Source organism: Aricia agestis, chromosome Z (assembly GCF_905147365.1).
Source record: "Aricia agestis chromosome Z, ilAriAges1.1, whole genome shotgun sequence".
Taxonomy (NCBI): domain Eukaryota; kingdom Metazoa; phylum Arthropoda; class Insecta; order Lepidoptera; family Lycaenidae; genus Aricia; species Aricia agestis.
Window position 1 is genome coordinate 3,182,926 of NC_056428.1, and position 22,140 is coordinate 3,205,065.

The following is a 22,140-nucleotide window of genomic DNA, read 5'->3' on the forward strand; positions in this document are numbered from 1 at the left end:
CAGCAGATTTCCAAAAAATATCATTGATCATTGGATAATCTTTTATATTAGCATGCTTAACACACATTTTCCTCTATTTCTTCTATTAGTCTTAAGGCCTGTTTCACCACTTTCTGATAGTGAAGTACTTAATAGGCTATTCACAACTTTTTGACAGATTCCCCAATCTCCATACTTGATCTTTTAAGTTAATTGGTGGATAGCCTTATCGGGAAGTGGTGAAACAAGCCCTTAGTGTGATAAAGTATAACCAAGCTAGCTAACACTGTAAGAATTTTTCAAATTGGACCAGTAGTTCCTGAGATTAAAGCGTTCAAACAAACTAACAAACTCTTCCGCTTTATAATACCCGATGCGAAGCCGGGGCGGGTCGCTAGTAGACAGTAGTATCACAGAATAGATAAAAGTACAAAGTACTAAATAATAAATATTGATTTTGATGTAATTCTTTTCTTTACATAATAATCCATACTTCCATACTAATATTATAAATGCGAAAGTGTGTCTGTCTGTCTGTTACCTCTTTACGCCTAAACGGCTGAACCAATTGGTCTGAAATTTGGTACAGAGATACTTTGTGTCCCGGGAAAGGACTTAGGATACTTTTTATCCCGGAAAAATGTACGGTTCCCACGCGATAAACTAATTTTAATGCAACGGAGTTGCGGGCGTCATCTAGTTAATAATATTTTGAATAACTGCTATCTTTTGATTAAAATGAGCTATTATCGACGGAGAGCTGGCGACCAAATCGGTCATGTAGGTTCAGCTGTATAAAACTCCGTAAGCTACTTCCCTGAACAACCCCTTTGATAATCGTCGACCTAGAACTGACTTAAAATGTTACCTCCTGCCCAGGCCCCAGCACTGAAAGTATTAACTAAGTATTACATGATACTACACTATATCCATACTAATATTATAAATGCGAAAGTATCTCTGTCTGTCTGTCTGTCTCGCTTTCACGCCAAAAGTACTGAACCGATTGCAATGAAATTTTGTACACAGTTATTCTAGAGTCTGAGAAAGGACATAGGCTACATTTTGATGTGGGAAAATATCTTATTTCCATGAAAATATCGATGAAAATTAATTCGCATTGCGCGTGGCCAGCGCTCATCCCGGGGGTCCTGGGATCGAGTCCCGCAGGCGGAACAAAAAGTTTTCAATGTTCCTGGGTGTTGGATGTGTATTAAAATAATATTTTAAAAATCTTAAATATATTTTATGTAAGTATAATATTATAAAAAATCCAGAAATATATCGATGCAATGAACATTTTAGTTCTAATACGATTCAACAGACACCAATTTTGTTAACATCGCGCGCTATAAACTGAAGTCCACGTGGACGAAGTCGCGGGCAACAGCTAGTTTCATATAATGTTATGGTCTCGGTAAAACGGTTATTTAAAACAATGCGCAATAATTCATTACGAGTCAGAATCGGTGGAGTATTTCTGCCTCGCGCCATAAACGCCGACCGTGGAATGTCGACTGACTGCTGCGGCCTCGGGGAAAACCGACGCGGCCACCCCGCGCGAGCGCCGGCCGCCGATTGAAGTTCAAACCTACCTAGCGAGTTCGATTTCCCAGTTTCCACCTACAAATCGCATCCGTCAGTAGTCAGTACTCAGTACTATACTACCAACCTCACACACTGATAGCTCGACTCGTGTCGAATGCCGCTGGCCGCTGCGCCGCGCTACGATTCCCTTCCTCCGCCCCCGCCCCGCGCGACGCCGGCCGAGTTCGGCGAATATGCGACATTACGAGACCTCAGCGCCGCCGACACCCGAAATTTACGTGGTAAAGTCCGTCTTCGACACGCACGTATCGGCCGAAAGTGGCACCGGGACGTATTTTCAGAGATTTGATATTTCGTGAATGACATCAAATTAGCCGGTCGCAGGGTCGGCGCGGGGCGCGCAGGGAGGGGGCGCGCCGGCGAACCGACCGCTACTCGCCGCGCGCGACTCGTCCGCCGCCGCGCCGCGGGACTCGCTCGGCTCGGGCTAGTCGAGATCACGGCGTCATTCGAATAGCACGCGCGGCTCTCCTTAGAACCGGCCGGCACCCGAATAATGTTTCAGTTTTTGACAAACTCAATCGGAGGTCTCGGAAGAAGTACCGTATTTAATTTACATTGCTTATCTAGCCGCATATTCTCAGTGAGTGTTACCCAGTGTGTACGAAAAAAAATTTGTCGAAGATTCTGAAGAATCTTGTGTTAAATTGTGTAATTCGCCGGCTGAGGCGGGATCGCGTATTGCACAAACTTTTTTGGTGAGTACGATTCTGTTAGGCTGGTACATTAGTAGTATGGTAGTTATTGCTGTTAGTGGATAGTTATCGGGTAGATTGGAATTGGAATGGTGTTTAAAAGCCGCGGGGCGTTGCCGGTCGCGAATCGCGTCTTGGTGGATATTTCTGCGAAATGCCGGCACCCAAATTCCTGAAATATTTGTTGCTGTTTTGCAATTATCTCGCATGCAATAAATGTTTTTATGTAGTCTCGATCAATCGATATCCGAAATTAGTGGGTACATGAAAAAAAGTTATTTCTTTTTATTGTGTAACGTGTCTTTCCGAGTGTTTAGTGTTTACTACAGTAATCTAACTTTGCCGAAATAAGTCCAAAAATTTAATAGTATTTTTTATTTATTTATTACATTTACAATTATATTACATAAATATAAATTATAATCAATCGTAACTTCAGCGAATTGTGAAATACTGCAAATTGGTATTAATACTTACATTTAAGTGCTTATGCAATATTATCATTGTTTAACACCGCAAAAAATGTTGTGCAAGAATATAATATCTATATTATACAATTTTACTTAGGTTTACTCAGGTATTTTGTGAAATAATATCGTAAAATGTTCGACAGCTTTGTACTACAATAATATTCAACATTTAAACTTTTTAATCGGGACTTAACGCGACTTATTTAAGTAGTAATGCTACTACTACTTAAATAAGTCGCGATTAAAAAGTTTAATTATAATGCAACGCGAAAGTTTAAAATGTTATAATAATCAACTTTTTTACAGTTTCTTACGTACCTACCGTACGTACTGCGCTGGGACCTCTTGCAGGTAGGCAAAATGTAGTAACTGATTACTGAACAAAAAATGACTTATTACACTAACTTATTTAAAATTCAAGATTTTTATTCTAAGCTTTTTATTATAGGTCTACCAGAATCTTATGGCAAATAAATCCTTGATCATTGGATAAATTTATATACCGTATTTGTATGTTTCACACACAGATTCGCTATAAGATCACCGCTTAAAAAAACTACCGAACCCTAAAAAGGATCAAAATGTTTTATTCCTATTACTTACTTATCCCGGCATTGACAGAGACAATTTAATCTTTCTCACTTTTTGCCATCAGATTCTGGTAGATCTATAGTTTTTAATACATATTATATGTATTAAAAATTAAAAAAAATTTATTGATGTCTGAAATCCGCATAAGTCATATTTTTTATCGAATATACTGCTTTAGAGTTACACAATTCCCATAAAATTAAAATATTTTATGTAGTCATTGCCATAACATAGTTTAGATGCTTTTTTAATTATTACGTTCTTTTTTTTTTTGAAAGTTCAAAAGTGTGCCTCAAATAAACTTTTCAAATAAAAATCTTTAAAGTTCTGTAAAACTTCACAGTCAATAAAAATTAAATATTTTAGAAGTGGTTAACAAAAAAATATTATTTAGCTCTCAGTTCTTGCCCGAAGCATTGTTAGTGCTAAACAATCGCCATTGCACTTGTATTGTGAAATAATGGGTAACTATAGTAAACAAATTTTCGCGCCATCTCATTTTGTAAACAAATAAATCGTTCTACCTGGTTTAAAATTTCTCCGAATGCGAGCATTGCAGGTAAAATTGCCGGGGTGGTTGACTCCACAATGACTAAATTGTAAAATTGGGATAGACTCAAGGTCGGTGGACCCTTTAAAATTGTTGGTGTTAGCATCCCAAGTTCAGTCTACGTTCGGGCACGAAGGAAGATACTTCGTAATTGATCTACTTATAGAAGTGGAAATTTGTTTGTAATAATACGAAGTGTTAACTTCCCTTCGTGGTTTAAATATTGTTTGCATTGTTTTAGCATTTTTTCTTTTTTTTATTACTTTTGTCATTTCGGCTGAAGTCTACTTTCGTTCGTATATCATTAACTGAATGTCAACTGTGTCACTATCTGGAATTATATCTGGCAAATATTTAATTAGAAAGGTGATTTTTAGCATTTTTAGTCATAAATTATATTTTTTAATTAGTGAATTTGAGTGATTCCACAGTCCACTCAACAGAACGAGGCCCTTGTAGTATTCTAAAAGCAGGTTTTCACAAAATCAATGTGTATTATTTTACATGTAGTTTTTTTTTACAATGTGCATTTTTATTCTGTGTTATACTTTTTTTTTGACTTTACATTGAAAATATCCTTTGTTTTAATTATTTTTATTATCTTTAATTTAATGTGCTATTGCTTTTTGTAGTTTTGTATCTAGTCTTACTGTCACATATTTTTATCCATATATACGCTGTGCTTTCCGTTTTCAATATGCGAACAATGGTGTGGGTTATGTGTTTACCATTTCTAAACCATATGTAATTGTAATAACTAAGTTTTAACATGTACCTGTTTATTGTTCCTAATAAAGAAAATAAAAAATAAAATAAAAAAAATATATGAGCCGAATCTTAAACAAATTTTATGCAAATAAAAAATACTTAATTAAATAATTTTTGACATTATTTTTTTTTGTTACAGACGGTGTGCGTGGAAGGACGTCGCGCGCATCGTCCTTGTGATAAGAGGACACTGTGATATCGGCGAACTCGTCTTAGCTTTAAAACTAGTTACGAATTAGATATAATATAAATAAAAATGTCGCTGCTAATCGACAACGTATTTCAATTCGACGTTTGGGAAACGATGGACCAGGAAACCATGGAATTGACGCGAACCTCAGAGTTCTGGACTCAAGTCCAGTACGAGGCGGACCGGATAGACCTGATACCGCCGGCAGACAACTCCGACGACCTGGAAAATGACCTGGACTGGCGGATACCAGAGACTCCGGAAGATCCACCCAAGGAGTCAATAGTCCACCACGACTGCATGTGGGCAGGGTCCGACTCGGTGCGCAATAGCAACACGTTCGTGCCGTCGGATCTGATGGTCGCAACCCCTGGCCAGAGCTTGCTGAGGCGTGACGCGTCGCCACCCAGGCCGGAGACGCCGCCATCGGTGGACGGTGACGATGTCCCGGAGTTCCTGCACGCTGTGGACGTCGCCGGCACCGCTCTGCGCCTGCTTCGCGACTCTGCTGCTGTCGCCGCTGACCACTCCTACACCCTCGCCCGCCAGCACATGGATTATCTTGGCGTGCAGACACCTTCCGACTCTGGAGAATCAGGTACGTGCCATGGTCAATATTAATTCGTTCCTAATTTTTTTATAGAATTTAGTCTACGCAGTACGCACTGCTCAGTGCTCAGTAGTCCTCATATCGATTTTAGATCATTCTAATTTCTAACAGTCTGTAAAATTTGAAATGTCAAATGTGAAAAACGTTCGTTTGCGAGATTTTAAAAGTTGTCCCGCGGCGTCGTAATATATATATATAAGAACAAGATGGGAGCGGGCCGCAGGACGCAGGCGTGGCGCGGAGAGCGCGGGAAACTGCGTATCGACCTGGGCGCCCCCCTCGTCTAGACGCACCCGCTTCCGGAACCTTCGACCTTGAACGTCCCAACCTTTCTTAATGTCGCGCCTGTCCCCTCCCGCCCGCCCATCTTGACGACTAATTATCCGGGATTTTATCTGGAACTCCGGAGGTCGCTAGACTGCCGACCGAAACGACCCGTGACATTGACAGGGTTAACACGCTATGTCTGGACGTCCATTAAAAATGATGAACACTCGAGACTCGATCACTCGATTATGGCTAGTCGACCCGATCGGACGAGGTGTATGCGCTAATTATAAAACTGAAAGTCACGGAGTATTAACGCTACAACACCCTTATTTACGTTTCATCGCAAGTCGCAACGCGTCGTACCATAATGACCTCGTGTATTTACGTACTACCATAAACGCAACAATATTACAAGTACAATGTTTACTAATAATTACTGTGTAACTAAGTTACAGATATCAGAAAGGTCTGAACGGACACGGGCATAACACATAGTGTTTTGCATTCGTACCTAGGTCGCCCTAGTGCATACCGAGAGCCCGAGTCTAGTGACTGAGCTCTAGCCCGTTATTTGTGTAAGAATGCAACGGAACGAAAAGGAATTTCATTGAAGTGGAGAAGCTCACCGGACCGGTTCGCGCTGGCCAGCCGAGTCTAGATCGGCCGGATGACAATTTAATAAATTACTCGCGTCGACTAACCACTATAGTAATTTTAATTGCTACGATACGATGTATTTTATAAATATCGATTTCGAAAAAGTCGCGTCAGTTGCGCGGGAAAATTTTACAACGCATGCGCGGTTAGTACTGTAATGCTAAATACGTAAAAGTTACATTTTCGCGCCAATTTACACAATCGACACCACGCTGATACTGCATTATCACAAGAATTTTAGGCCCCGTTATCTCAGATAGAGTATTCGTCACGACTCACGATAAACTAAAAAATCTGTTGAACTTGCTGTTTGTACATTATTTTTAAATTATTGTACTTACACCATTTTCCCTTCGAGATGATTTTATTTAGATTTTTTTTTTTACTTGATACTACATAATAGGAATAGTTTCAAATTAAAATACATAGATTACGCAATGTCATTTTAAACGCTACTAACCTAATTGTCTGGAGACTGATAAGGCGCTAGGTGCTTTTGACCCGTGTTTTATCATGATAGATTGCGAGTTGCCAAACAGCATTTAAAATGTTCTCATTAAGTAGGTAAGCTAAGTAGGGCGGCGGCTGTATTGTAAGTTCCTTTGAGGGTTATCCAGGTCGTAGAATCCGGTTTTCGACCGCACCGAACACTGCAGCCGCGCATTCCAATCGCAATATTGATTATAAGGACATTTTAAGTTTTTCTCATTTCCCGCGCGTTCGATATTCGAATGTCGAAATGCGAACAACTAGCGCCATCTACATTTGGTGATGCGTGACTTTGTTCTTTTTTTATTTGCATACCAAATCATTAAGTTCAGAAAATATTGAAACTGATAAAAAAAATTACATCTCTAGTCATAGTGGATTTGTAACTCAGAGGGAAAATAAGAAAATATTTAACCGCATCGGTTAAATATTTTCTTATTTTAGAATATTTATTTAAATTGGGTTTTTCGCATTACATATTTTTATTTCCAAGGCCTTCAAAAGATATTGATTATTATTGATCTGGGCAACCTGAACTATAATTTAGGCTTAAAGTTAGTGATTTAAACGGTACAAATGTTCCAAACTAAATTACCTATAACCGGCCTGAATAATAGTACTAGCCTTGTCGTACTTGTGAAATATGGTATAAGTTAACTGGGGCATATTAAGTATATTCTTAAATTCATCATCATCATCATAAAACTAGTAGTATCAATTTTACTACCGCTTTAGTAGGCATTTTAATAGACATCTAATTTTATTTAAGATACAGAGATTTTTTAAAATAAAATTTGAAAACTTTAAAATTGAGAAAAATGCGTCCCAAAAGTATAAGGAAAATTGTCTGGAAATTTAAAGTCGGAGTGGAAAGCTAGTGAAATGTATAAAACGTAGTAGGAACGACCTTGTCGATATCTATAGATAGATAGATAGACCGTAGCACTTGTGTGAGATAATGGCCGAAATACTGGGTCAGTAGGCGATTCCATTCCTTTATAAATATTTTAAAGTTGTTTAAATGTTCTACAAAAAGTAATATGTTTGCTTTGATAATTCGAAGCAGTTTAACGTTTTAAAGCAACATATTAACCAATAAAGCATATTATTTTATGTCACGAAGGACAACTAGAATCTATTGCTACGACGATATCCAAAGTCCAAACTAATATTAAAGTTGACAACGTCTTTAACGTCACTTGCAATCAGGTTCTTGTCGTATAAGTTATAACCATAGACATAATATTATAATATATATTATGTCTATGGTTATAACTGATATTTAGCACTGATTAACGAAGCAAAGTGACTAAAGGACTAGAATTCAGGCCCGCAAAAAAAACTAGATCATAGACAATATCGCGTGTGAATTTTCCGCTAGAGGCGCTAGTGTCGCGCGAGGTCCAAAAACCTCTATTTTGTTCTAGTTTTAGCGGTCTTCGTGACTAAAATGATTATTTATTCCTTATAAGACTAAAATTATGCCAAAAAGTATTGTTTAGTTTATCGTCGATCAATTTAAATGCTTTGAGAGCGAAATTTAGGAAATAAATAATCGTAAAAAAATACTCGGTTATTAAAAAATAGCAAAAGTAAAGGAGATATATAAATATTTAATTAAATAAATGGGATTCTAGATTATTATAAAGTCAACTTTAAGGTTGCCTTCACATTAAGTTAATGTGAAGGCAGCCTAATAGCTATACTTCGGACCTTAGTCGACAGTTGCGCCATCTATTGAGCAAAAAAAACGGTAGCCCTCATTTTGTGACTTTTTTTTATTTCGGTACAGGCCAGCAGCAAAAGACGAGGTCCATACTCCATAGGTATTATGTGAGTGATGAGGGAAATTGCGCATAGGAATTTAAAGTCTAAGTTTATAGTAATTATTGAGTGTCGCAATAGTATAGGTAAGAATGGCGCGTAATAAAAGGCGCCTCACTGCGACCTTGGGCGAGCTATCAATTTTGATAACACGTATCACACTAGCATAAATTTGAATTGTCTTATCACGAAAAAGGTCTTAACTCCGCCTCGATAACGACACGGCAACAAGATTATTATAATAATTCGAGTTTTTTTATACAATAATTCTGTTTTAATGCCTCAATATTTGCATTTGCATGTATCGACATGCAAATGCAAATATTGAGGCATATTACGCCCAACTACGTCTTAAAACTCCGCTAACAATTGACGCTATTTTTGGAACACCGTGTATTTCCGGCCACCACGAAACTTTTAAAATTGAAGTCGCCGAGAATTCAAAGTCTTTCAAAGATTGCGCTATTCATTGAGATGCTGTACAGCTGTTGAGATGGGTGTGGCGTTGACATAGTAACAGCAGGAATCGATACACATGACGTAACGGAGCCGGTTTACAAACGGATACTAGCTAGCGCTGGAGCACATACCTACATTCCGGTACGGCGTACTAATACCAGGATAATTGCGAGCTAACAAAAGCAAAAACTGCTAAAACATTTTCCGTTCCACGTAGGTAGATACTGGCATTCAAAAATTGGCGCGAACGCGAATGGCGCCCAAAATCTAGGTCATCGTTCGAAACTCAAAGTGCCGGCCGATGATTGAAACCATAAGGTGCGTAATTACTCGTTTGACGTTTCGCACGCCCGTGAACTTGTGTAAAACACCGCCAAGGTCGGCCCAATCGATCCGCCATAACATCCGCCATGCCCAAACCATACCTCTACTTGCGTAACGCGTAAGTGGGTTACGACTTACGAGCGACGAACTGTGGGATGATGAGAAAGTTAGAAAAATTATAAACACAGCTCCTGCACGAGCTAATTAGCATTGTCAGTTACAATCATTAGTATACAGGACGTTACTGATCTTTAAATCGTGTTTTTTGTCCTACCTTGCAGAAAGAAGTAAAAAAGTGTGAAATAAAAAAAAATCATCTACTTTTTATCACCAATCAGTCGTTTTTCGGGAAAGAAATCACAAAGGTAAACATTTAATTTCATTAAACCGAGACCGAAAACGCTAAGTCATTTTCTCGTTCGAGTCCATTAAGCTCAACCCGAGGAACGAAGAGTTTTTCAAAAGCCGGCTCTATCAAACAACCTGTATAAGATAGCGTGAGCGGAGCGCGTCACGATAATTTTTAATTATCGCTCACAAATGCCAGTGAACCTGGCCTCGTGGCTAGCGGACCGTGCGCTCGAGACGGGTCACACCCGGCGACGACATCTCTAGACGGACTTGGCTACCACACTAGTAACCCAGCTACACTTTTTTACTACCCTCAAAAAAACTAAGATTTTTCTAGTATGTATTTTTTGGCTCTTGTTAAAATATGATGGTGGTAAACTATAATTACGTGTGTAAACTTCAAGACTCGTCGATAAGTTATCGTGTTGCGTCACAAACACGGAAACCGAATTTTTATGACATACGTGAATAGCTAGAACGTAATTTGCCAAAAATCGCCCAACAGAATCGAACATGCAAATTCAAGCTCCAAAAGTTAAATGTCGTAGGAAAATGACCCTTTTTGTATTTTAATCAAACAATTAAAACAGTCAAATTATCTTTGAGTGACTCGATTCGATATACTCATCGAATGTTATACACATAATAAAGTCGTGCGGTATAACGGCTCCGTGTGTTGCGTAATTAATGCATTTCACCAAAACTTCGGTCCTTTCACCGTCTAGCTCAACACTCGAACGTTATCAACAGATTCAATAGGTAGCAAGACGAGCAAACTTTGCACCCCTTAATTGGAGTAACTTGTCGGAAAACTTTCGTCTAATTATTAAGTTAAGACAGCGGGCGCATCCTTCGAAATCAGTTTTCTTCTCATCAATAGTTGACAACTGAGCTGAGCGGTCGCAATAGATCTGCAAAATGAGTCATAGCGTTCTCACGGCGAGGTAGATGACTAATCGAGTTTCAAGTGGGAGAGCTCGAATGAAAGGTATCGGCGATCTAGAATAGATAGATAGGTCTCAAAATATCGTCGGTCGGAGAAAGGTTTCCTCGTGAGGTCGATATAGACACGCAGCAGACCGGAGATGCGGACACAATACCGCAGTATCGCTTACACTCCGACACTCCACGGCGGTAACGGCTAATCGCCCCGGCGCCACGGAAAGAGAAAACGGTCACGTGGAAATCGAGCCCATACTCCCCCATACGGCGTACGCCATCCACGCCTACGGCCCGACGTCAGGCGATCCGTATTTGAAGACCGGCGCCCATATGACGGAATTAGACCGACGGAGATGAGCTCGTAACTATGCGGAAATCGAATAAAAAGATTGCGTTGGTGCGTAAATTTATCGTCGCTTCGGTGTATTATACCTTTATCTCGCGATACGAATCACTCGGGCGTCCCTGAGTCGGGCCCGTTTTGCGAGCCGCCTGCCCACGTATGCCGCTTCTATTTCTAGCCGGTAATCGGAAATTCTCGGTTAGCGCGTATCGGGAATCGAGCTTAGCCATACTCAGTGTACTGCTGACATAATTATTCGCTAATGCAACCGGATAGACGTTGCGATTTCCGCGAAACATGCGGAGCAGCGAAAACTCGATACGGCTGAATGCGTCCTCACGGCGACTGCGGCATAATGCCATTCCATGCTTCCGTCATCACCACTCAAGCAAGTAATAATGTAGTAAAAATATAAATTTAATTATCCTGCTCATTTGGGAGTCCCGGTCGAGTGGCCTCGATTCTAGAAAAAGCAGGTACATTAACGAGGAGACGCCCGTGTTGAGGCAGTCACTATTGACGCCACCAACCCCGTACGTCTCGTACATTTCCCCCGTAAATCCTTCGAATTGCGCCAAATTCGAGTTAAACTGTACTGCGTCATGAATTTTAATCTAGCGCTCGAGGTGAAATATGGAATGTCAGGATGGCGTGTCCCGCAGTCGTCGCAAGCTAAATTCTGTCGGTGACGCCGGAAAGCGTATCCACCGGTGGATAACCGTCCATTGAGTGCGGACGATGCGGTAGAAATCGCGCACGCGCTCTAGTTTTGGCGCGAACGGCAGTGACGTCAGGCGTCTGGATCGATGTCGACAGACGCTGCGGTAGTACGGCGGGGTCGACGTCCTCCCCCCTCCCCTCCCACCTGACTGCTGCAATCGCATCCCGCCCCGACTACATTTAGTCCCGCACTTAGGTCCGCCTATAGGTACCCCGACAATCGCGCGCCTTTTGTACCTATGCGAACGTAATTAACGTTTTTATGAATGAAAGTATGCGACATATAATCACGTAACGAACGTACTCCGGTCTCCGAGTAGTATAACTCGAATGAGCTTTAATGATAGTTGCGAAATAATGCCCGTCTCGACAAACTCGCGCATTTAATTTCGCGAGTTCTAAACGTTCTCTCGCTTGTTACAGAGGAGGAAATCGACGTGGTGTCCGTCGGCAACTCCACCCAGACCTTCACCGGCGTGGTGTCGCCGTCGCAGACGCTCGAGTACGGCCAGGAGTACACGAGAATATCCCCGATCCAGGAGAAGCACCACCCGCGCGCCGGCGACGCCTCGCACAGACCGCGGCCCACCGTGGCGAGGAAGCGGCTGATACCGCCCGTGAACATCGCGGCCTCCGTGCCCCGGCGGCGGCGCGGCCCAGGCAGACGAGGCCGGCCCAACACTGACACAGACTCCGAGGCCGAGTCCCCCGAGATCGAGCGCCGGTCGATACACAACGACATGGAGCGCCTGCGACGCATCGGCCTCAAGAACCTCTTCGACGAGCTCAAGAAGCAGATCCCCGCGACCAGGGACAAGGAGCGGGCCCCCAAGGTGGTCATCCTGCGCGAGGCCGCCGCCCTCTGCCGCAAGCTCAGGGAAGAGGAGCTCGAGAGGGAACAGCTCAAGAAGAAGCAGGACAAGCTGCTCATCAAACTCCGGAAGCTACGCGTCACCGCCGCCAAACGATGCCGACAATTTTGAGCAGCCGATCTGTAAATTTGGTTACTAGTTGGGAGTCGACGAACTCCCGGTGCGATGCTCGAGAGCTGACAACTCTTCGGTATGTAAACCTCCCCCCTCCCCGCGTGCCGGCTCGGGGCGGGCAATCGAGAGGGAAGTTCTGAAGCATCGTCTATCAATATCCTAGTTTTTGGTCAGCTTTTACGGCTTACTCGGCTTCTGTGCGACGCGTATCAATGTGACATTTAGCAGTGCCAAAGTGAGCCATAAAACTGTGGGAACCTAAGTCTTCAAATTATACAATAGCTCAGACTGCTTCGTTAACTAGTAGACTGGTTTATACCTCTCGTTTTTGAAAAAAATACTTAGTCGACTTAAGGCACAGATTTACCCCATGTTGATGTAATTATGAGAAAGTTAAGCTTACGTTATTTCGAAGAATAAGTAGGATATTTTTACCGGATTTTACTCGAAACGTGAGGACGAATATGTCGAGTAGTCGTACTACTGCCCTAATGTAAATAGAACCGGTAGTACGGTCGGTAGTCTAGGTGTAAAGCAGGCTGGCAAACATAAGTTGCTGGCCCCGCGAATAGCTCAGGAGGCGCAGGCCACTCTATATGTTTTCGGCCCTATTCGTAGAATTTACTTTTCATCCCCGCCGCGCATCAAAATGCCCGCCGGGGTAGTGATATCGATAAGGTTTAATTTGATATTATAAGTGTACACTAGGTTAGTTTGCTTACGGTTTTTGTAGTGTTTTTTTTGTTATTTTGTAAATTTTAACAATTATATTTTTATATTTAATCGCGATGTAACCGGATCACCGTTTTACCTAACATCTTTTAAGCATTTTTGGACCATTTTTGGATTTTAATGTAGGTGAACTGCACGAACATGATATTTTTATTCATCGCTCATTATGATATTCGTAAGAAAATACCGCGTAAAATATTATACGACGCCTAACGACTAAAACATGATATTTTATGCGAAAAAAACTGGCACGTCATACATTACGTTAATCGCTTCTTGTAAATTGTAATCTGGTTTTAATATAATATATTGATAATATTGTAGCGTGAAAGCGGACAGAAACCTTATTTTACACGATTTTTATTTAGAGTAATCTCAGTGACCGTCGTAATAGACTGTGTATTTTGATAATAACATCAAAACCTACGAATGCAGCCCGCTTTAGGGTTTTTTTTTAACATTTAAAAGTAACCACAGAATAGTTCCTCATAGTACCTACTGATAGAAAATTGTGCATTTTCTTTATTATATAATATTTTATTGCAGTAAGTTAGTATTGTACTCGCGCTAGGATTATTGTGGAATGTTGAAAGTCTGAGCAGCAAATTTAAAAATAAATTCGTTCCAGAGTGACATTTTTTTTTCTGGTCAGGCGCAGAGGTTGATGTTTTATCGAGCACATGGTCAGCAGTTTGAAGGCTTTAATTGTGTGCGGAATGTGCCTTGCTATGTACATATATATACCTATAGAAATAATATTAGGTTTATACTCGAATTAGTTGCAAAAAATATTTTTTTGTGAAATATATAAGTAGGGATTAGCGTCGTTCAATGTTAAGTAGAGGTACACGAGACGTTAGAGTTATCTTGTTAAAGATTCGCAGTTTATCTTCCACTAGCTGTAATGTAAATAATAGGACATAGCTCGTAGATATATATCGTCATTTTTATAACAAGTTTTTTTCTAGTGATTGTTTAATTTTTTTCATAACTGGAGAGTTACGAATTCTCGAATGTTGTACCTGCATTTATTTTTTTTTGTTTAAACTTTAACTTGACATAAATGATAAAATAATGGTTTAGTCTTTCTAAACTTGAATCGGTTTCCCGAGGTTCAGTCGGAAATAGTTGGATCGAGTCAGTAGGTAATCGTATATGATAAGGAATGACAGCTTTATATATAATCAGTAGACAAATCGGAACGTACCGGAAGATATAATAAAATTGTGACAAGGCACATTTCCACCACCGCCAAATAAAAACAATATGAAAAATGGAAGCAATCTATATTACTTTGTTTGTATGTTTTTAAATAAGGTTGGGTGATTAAGTCATGTTATAGTTTAATTTTTATTACTACTTCTTTATATAGTATCCGTTTGTAAGAGTAACATCCGACACTCGCCTGCTACGCGTGAAAAAAGAAAAATTGTCTATGGTTTATTTAAGCCGTTTTCACACGGGCGGGCGCGGGTTTCCGCGGCGTTACAGAGAATGCAGGGCGCGAAATAGATTCCGCCTAACATTAAATTTGCATTCTGCAATCTTTGAAGCGCCGTTGTTAATATTGTACTTACCGAGTTAATTTTGGATACTATTGATTTGTAAAGAAACGATTTTTGGTTTTTGTTCCTTAATTATGTATGAAAGCATTAAGATAATGATTAAATATAATAAACAATGCCAGATTTGCAGGGCTAGGATGCAGTGCGATATTAGATTGTGATTTTTATACTAATTGGTGTGTTAAGGAGGAATAAGCGAAATTTGCATTCAGATTCTGTGATTTATTTTGTACCTGTGAGGTACAACCGGGACACTGTCTTCTAAACTCTGCTTAAATTTGGCGAAAAAAAATTAAGTGGTTATTATTTACCCCTATTCCATATCCTTTACTTCAATAATTAATAAAAGCAATAATTAAGATGAAGAAGTAATTTTGATGAAATGGTAGATAACTACCATTAATAATTAATATTATATCTAAATACATCCAAATTACAAATACCTACTCTTAATATAATTTTATTAATTCTTATAAGTTAAAATAAACCTTAACTCGCCAGGGGATGAGGGGAACTAATGGTGACAGCCTGGAGAGTTGATCTGGAATCACTAAGGATACCGAACTTTGCCATTCCACTCTTGCAGGCTATACTTACTGCTCTTTGGAGCGCTAGAAGTTCGGCTTGGTAGGCGGTGCAATACGGCGACAAGGCAAGCTTGACGGCCTTTGTCTCGGCCTCGCCCTTCCATACGGAGAGTGCGGCTCCGACTCGACCCTCAATCTTGCTGCCGTCCATATAGATCCTATGGATGTGGTTATCAACCACATCGACATACGAGTCCTCATCTACCATCCCGAATCTCAGCTCTACCTGCTCTGCCGGATGTGGGTCCTCAATCGCGGAAGCCATTCGTTCCACCTCCCTGTTGTGAGCAGTGTTTGGAGTCATGATATTTTGTATGAAAAGATATTTACGCAGCAGAAATTCTGCGACTCACGACTCACAAAATTACGCTCGTGTGAATCATACTTGTATGAAACTGAATGCAGCAAAATTTCTGCCAGCCGAAATTCTGCGACTCACAATTCACAAAGTAGGTACACTCGTTTAGATTTACCCTTAGCCCGGGCGTGCACTAGCGGCCAGGCCGCAGCGGCCATCGAGAGTATGGTGTGGCCGCAGGTCGCGTTGCGGCCAGGTGCGCTTCGTCTATGGCGGTTTCATACTAAGGTATATCTATCTCGATGGCTGTTAGTGCGCGCCCGGGCTTAGTATTAAAATAATGATAGCTTCACTCTCACGCCAATCTACATAGCTGCCATAGAAAGACACGTCTTGGCAGATAAAAAGAAGGCTACAGGAATATTATGGATTCGCAAAAAGCCTGCACTAAACTGACAGTAAGTAAAAAGAGCTGTTAAGGGGGCGACTAACCCTAAATTGTTGATTTTATCAATCATATTTATACTTGAAAATAAGCCCTGAATTGTTTTATTTTCTAAAAATAGATACTACATTATATTTCCGAGGATCCGACCTAGCGAAAACACTCTTTCTCGATAGAAAAAAATCACAAAGATGCATCTAATCTTCACGAATTTTTCATAGATTGCCATAACCGTGCATTAAACTAAGTTAATATTTTAACACATTGTATAAAATTGTATCATTGAGAAACTGACCTAGCGGATTTTTAAAATGTTGTATATTTATCGAGTTATTGAGAAAAAACTAATTTGGCGATGAATCCGCGTCGTCCTTTTTCACCTAGCATATGAAAGCCGGGCGTGAGTGTGAAGAGGACGATGTTTGATTTTTTGGGTTAGTCGCCCTCTTAAACTAAAGCTTTTGTGCTAAACAGATTTTTTAGTGATATAAAAAATTAATAATATGCATTTCAATAAGAATAATGATGATCAAAAGAGGAATATTATGCATTTCAATGAGATATAGGTACCTTACCTAAGGGTAAGAGATGTTATAAGTTATAACATAATATTTAAATAATCGCCCATTATCTCAAACAGGAGTTGGTAAAATTAGCTCTGAATGAATTTACAAAAATACATTGGTACCATACATACTTGAGGGTAGTTGAATAATTGAAATAGAAAGATACAAAACTTGACAAAAGACAAGTGTTTTCTGTACAGTTTATTTCTTGTTTTAGAGGTTACATATTAAAAATAAAAAGTCTAGCACAGGCATGTATAGTAACATAGTATCGAATAAGTAGTTTTTTGTAATATCATGTACTTAAGTAGGTATAGTATCATCGAGATTATTTTTCGTTTAGAGTAAGTATATTCTGTATCGTTAAGAGTATCTGTATCAATGAAATAGACTATCTAGTTTGTATACCTAGAAATATCAATAATATTATATTACAATAATATTATTATGTCTACAGTGATTTACAATGTTATAAAACTATGTAAGTACTATTAAAACATAATATTTACGTAATAATTCACTGGTTTGCGCCACAAACTAAAAAGAATATTGTAACATACTGACCTAATCTTTATAAGACGTAAACATGACAAGAAAGTTTCAACTATTATAGCTTGATTATAGCTTTATCACGGTGATAGCAGAATAATTACTAGAAAAATAAATAACACTAATTAAGTAATTATTATTTACTCACGCCTAACTAAAAAAAAACCTTTTACGTAGAGCCTTTCGAAGTCAGCCGTCAAGGTTTTTCACACATCTGTTGTTACTTATATACCTTCCTACTTATTTAGGACGATGCTGGTTTTGGACTGGTCTACAGGCTGTTCTGACATAAATTCGGTCTATTGTGACTAGAACAGGCAAAGATGAAATCATTTAAGAGATTTTATAGTAACTTAGATAATAGGAAAAATTATCACTCGAAATTACAAAGAACACTGAGCCTCATACAGCAGAAAGACTCAAAAAATGTATTTTAGGTAAAAATTGTCATCACTAACCATTATTAGATTAGGATTAATTATTATTAACTTAACTATTGGAAATAAAAATGTAGAAGTTTTTTTCTCGTAAGAATAAAATTTTTAGTTTTATAAATCTAAGCAAAGATTTGTTGGTATACGACTTTTCTATGGCCATTGAAAAATCAATGATTTTTTCTTAGAGACAAGAAAATCCAGAAAAGTTTTTAATGTTTTATAAAAGACCATAAAATAAGCTATCTTTTATTTTACTGTCGTCAAAAATTCCTGATATTTCAGAAAATACAAATATCCTAAGGTCGTATTGATGTGTGTATTTGAAAATCGTCCACTTTCAGAAGCTCATAGGTAGGTAACGATTGGAGATAGATACAAAGTGTAAAGGACAAAGTTGTAGAAAAATTTATTAGATTTTACTATGTACGAGTACAATAAAATTTCGTACGAAGCACTGTTTTCGAAAATTAGTCAAAAAACCAAAAAATCGGTCCTTCTTTCCCCCCTCTCCCCTCCGGCTCACCTCGGAGGGGTCAGGACTTTTAGTATGTTTATCTCCTAACTAGTCCATAAAAAGTTCCGTAGTCAAAATTTCTGCTTTCGACCTTTCCAACTAGAATCATTCGCATACCGTACTAGGCTATCTGTATGACGCCACTACTGTTTGACAATTATTAAGCATTGACAATGGCCCACGGCCCACCTATTCCCGCGTTGCATTTAGCGTTAAAAACGATCAAAACGCTCAAAATAGGGGCATTTTGATCGTTTTTAACGCTAAATGGAACAAGGGTCTGACAAGGGGGTGTTGCATGTGTGACGTCACTGAACGCTGATTGGTGTTTTGAAATCCGTTCCGTTTCAAGTTACTTTTAATTCGTATTTTTTGTAAAAAAACAATCTTATATATAAAATTCTCGTGTCACAATGTTATACCGCGTACTCCTTCGAAACGGCTTTACTGACTTTAATCAAATTTTATATGCATGTGGGTCTGAGAATCGGCTACTAGGTACTTTTTATATTTTGATAAGTGCATATTTTGTTGAATAAATAATAGTAAATTATTACAACTCGAGACTGACGAACATTGTTTGTGCGACGGGATAGCGATGGACGTTGCCATGGTGACATACTTATTTAGTCACTTCAATAAAATAGTACGGGTGAAATACCTACTTGATATGGCAAAAAAAAAACGTTTGCCGGGACAGCTAGTATTTATAAAATACTAGCTGTTGCCCGCGACTTCGTCCGCGTGGACTTCAGTTAATAGCGCGCGATGTCAACAAAATTGGTGTCAAAACCTTTTATAAAAAAACCCTGGTACCCAAAACATCTGTGCAGTGTGCACATAATTTTTTTTCAAAATAAACTTTATATTTTATGCCAAATTTTAAAGCTTATTTAGCCCCCTAATTATACAATTTTACCCATAAACTATTTTTTATCATTGATATTCGATAGGTTTAAGGTTACGTCACTGCATAGATAAAGTACTGAGTTATTTAATAACCGTAAATAAGAAATAACAATCGATAAAAATCGAAACTTGAATTTAAGATGATACAACCTCTTATAGAAAGACGTTTCAGCAAGCGTCAGCGCGATGAAGGAAACGCACGGTGCCATCTATTATGAATTTCTGGAACTAACTTAATTTGAACAAATTTACGCAATTTCACCCCCTTACAACCCTTTTTTCCAGTAAAAAAGTAGCCTATGTCCTTTCTCAGGCTTTACACTATCTGTATACAAAATTTCATTACAATCGGTTCGGTAGTTTTGGCGTGAAAGCCAGACAAACAGACAGACAGAGATACTTTCGCATTTATAATAATATAGTATATAGTATATTATAGTATATTGTATATTATAGTATAGATTAACCTTGCAGTGGCCCTTCTTTTATATTTTTTTAACGTTTTAAATAGCAAAAGTTTCATAAATATTATTTATATTTGCATGTTCCTCTATACTTACTTATAATAAATATATTGGATAACAATTTTAAAGAAAACCATTTTTTGGGTTCCGTAGCCTAATGACAAAAAATGGAACACTTATAGATTCGTCATGTCTGTCTGTCTGTCTGTCCGTCCGTAATCCGTATGTCACAGCCACTTTTCTCCGAAACCATAAGAGCTATACTGTTGCAAATTGGTAAGTAGATATTGTAGACTGTGAACCGCTTTAAGATTTTGATATAAAAATGGAAAAATTATTAAAAAAGGGGTATAATATTTAGGGGTCCCCATAGATACAACTGAAACAAATATTTTTTTTATACGTCATGAATGGTAAACCTTAATTTAACTTTCATTAAGTCAACTGAAATATGAAAATAAATCAAAAACCTCTTAATTTCATAAAAATAAACCTTATTACTGCTGCGGAACCCTTCATGGGCGAGTCCAACTCGCACTTGGCCGGTTTTTTAAACTAAACTTTGTTTATTATTTTCCAAAATGGTTTTGGTTCCATCTTGTTTCTTTCTTATTTAATATCAATACGGCCCAATTGGGCCGTATTTGAAGCTTCACAACGCGGGCGCTAGTAACATATCTGGTTTGAGTATTCCATCATTGTGTCAATGCAATGGCTGAAAGCTGAAACTTGGCTGAAACCATAAAGTTAATATACCTAGAGGTACCTATATTATCTTTATGGCTGAAACCTAAAAACTAGTTGTAAAACTAGTAATATGTATTCTGTGAAACTAGCTGAAACCAGTATATTATAAGTTTATGAAACGGATCGCAGAAGCATAAACCTATGAATGAACCATATACCATATACCAGAAGTCTATGCGCAGAAGAGCTATTTGACGTATCTGTCAAATGTCATAACAATAGTGAAGTTAGCAGGCTATGAGTGAAGTGTTCGTGTTGTGTATATTTTTTATAAAACTAAATGGCTTTTAGGACAATTATGGCTTCAAAATTGCCGATAGTGATAATTTTAGGTGCTACAGGAACGGGCAAAACAAAGTTGGGCGTGGAGTTAGCCCAAAGATTTGGCTCGGAAGTGATCAGCGCCGATTCTATGCAGGTAAGTGATTCTAACCTCTAAACTTGTGCGTTGCGGATACAAAATACCGTTTAAAAACGAAGTGTAAAACTAAAACTGCTAGTAATTATACTTTATAATAAACTAATTATGCTTTAAATTGGAATATAGCTTTAGTCAAGCCTTTAATCTTGTTTTGAACTTAAAACCGACATTTTATGTAGTAGCAGAATTGCTGGTTTTCTTTGCTATTTTTCCTAAATTCTCACATGTTTTGAACCTCCTAAGTAGTTAGTATAAAGAGGCAATTGAAATATAAATAAAACAAGTTTCATGGTATTTAGCTTGAAAGTTTGATGATTGAAGTAATTTTACTTCAACATGACAACAACACTGAAGTAATATTTACTTCCATATTTACTTTAATCTCCAAGGCACACTTAAAAGGTCTTATAAGAAGCTTAAGCCATTCAGATAAGACAATTTTGTTCTTATTATAACTAAATATTAACAACCCATTTAAAGACTTTAAGCAATAATTGGGCTTATCGTTCATTATATTATAATAGTGAATCAATACTGAACTGAAATATTTGTTTAGCCATACTAAAAAAAATACCATTTTAATCCTTTGATCATGGATTCTTGGAAATATTGTTATTCTATTGTGTCTCGCTCACCAGTGAGTTTATGGGGTTTGAATCTTGATGGGTTAAGATGGTATATTTTAAACCCCTACCAATAAAAAAATCTTTGATGTAGTTCAATATTATGAAGAGTACTTAACTTGTTAAATATAATAATAATAATAATATCTATGGACGCTTCACACCACGTCAGTCTGGCCCCGTGCTAAGTACCTAAAGGACTTGTGTCACAGGTACCAGACAACGGAAATATATTTAATACTTTTATACTATACATATATTTAAGATTTTTATTATATCATACACATATTTAATACACATCCAGACCCGGGAACATTGAAAACTTTTTGTTCTGTCGGCGGGATTCGAACCCGCGACCCCCGGCTTGAGCTACGAACGTGCTCACCACTGAGCCACAGAGGTCGTCAAAATAATAAATTTAGGTACATATTGTGTGCAGTATTTCTTTAGAATATTG

At 38.5% G+C, this 22,140-nt stretch overlaps 2 protein-coding genes across 2 annotated transcripts in view; both read left to right on the forward strand.

Annotated features, from left to right (window-relative positions):
* The first annotated feature begins 1,990 nt into the window (after nucleotides 1–1,990).
* On the forward strand, nucleotides 1,991–13,795 carry LOC121738693 (myc proto-oncogene protein). The gene is made up of 3 exons (XM_042130912.1): nucleotides 1,991–2,285; nucleotides 4,801–5,449; nucleotides 12,264–13,795. Exons 2-3 carry the CDS (start codon nucleotides 4,918–4,920, stop codon nucleotides 12,821–12,823), a joined length of 1,092 nt encoding a protein of 363 aa, XP_041986846.1. The 5' UTR covers nucleotides 1,991–2,285; nucleotides 4,801–4,917; the 3' UTR covers nucleotides 12,824–13,795.
* A 7,073-nt stretch (nucleotides 13,796–20,868) lies between these two features.
* The window catches only part of LOC121738644 (tRNA dimethylallyltransferase), a 285,733-nt gene continuing 284,461 nt past the window's right edge, over nucleotides 20,869–22,140 (forward strand). Inside the window, exon 1 of the mRNA XM_042130844.1 lies at nucleotides 20,869–21,057. Coding sequence (XP_041986778.1) covers nucleotides 20,920–21,057 — 138 coding nt within the window. The 5' untranslated portion in view covers nucleotides 20,869–20,919. The remainder of the gene's footprint in view (nucleotides 21,058–22,140) is intronic.

Coding starts and splice junctions, on each gene's coding strand:
- LOC121738693 (XM_042130912.1), top strand. CDS start 4,918: ATGTCGCTGCTAATCGACAACGTATTTCAATTCGACGTTTGGGAAACG. Junction 5,450..12,263: donor TTCCGACTCTGGAGAATCAG/GTACGTGCCATG, acceptor CGCTTGTTACAG/AGGAGGAAATCGACGTGGTG.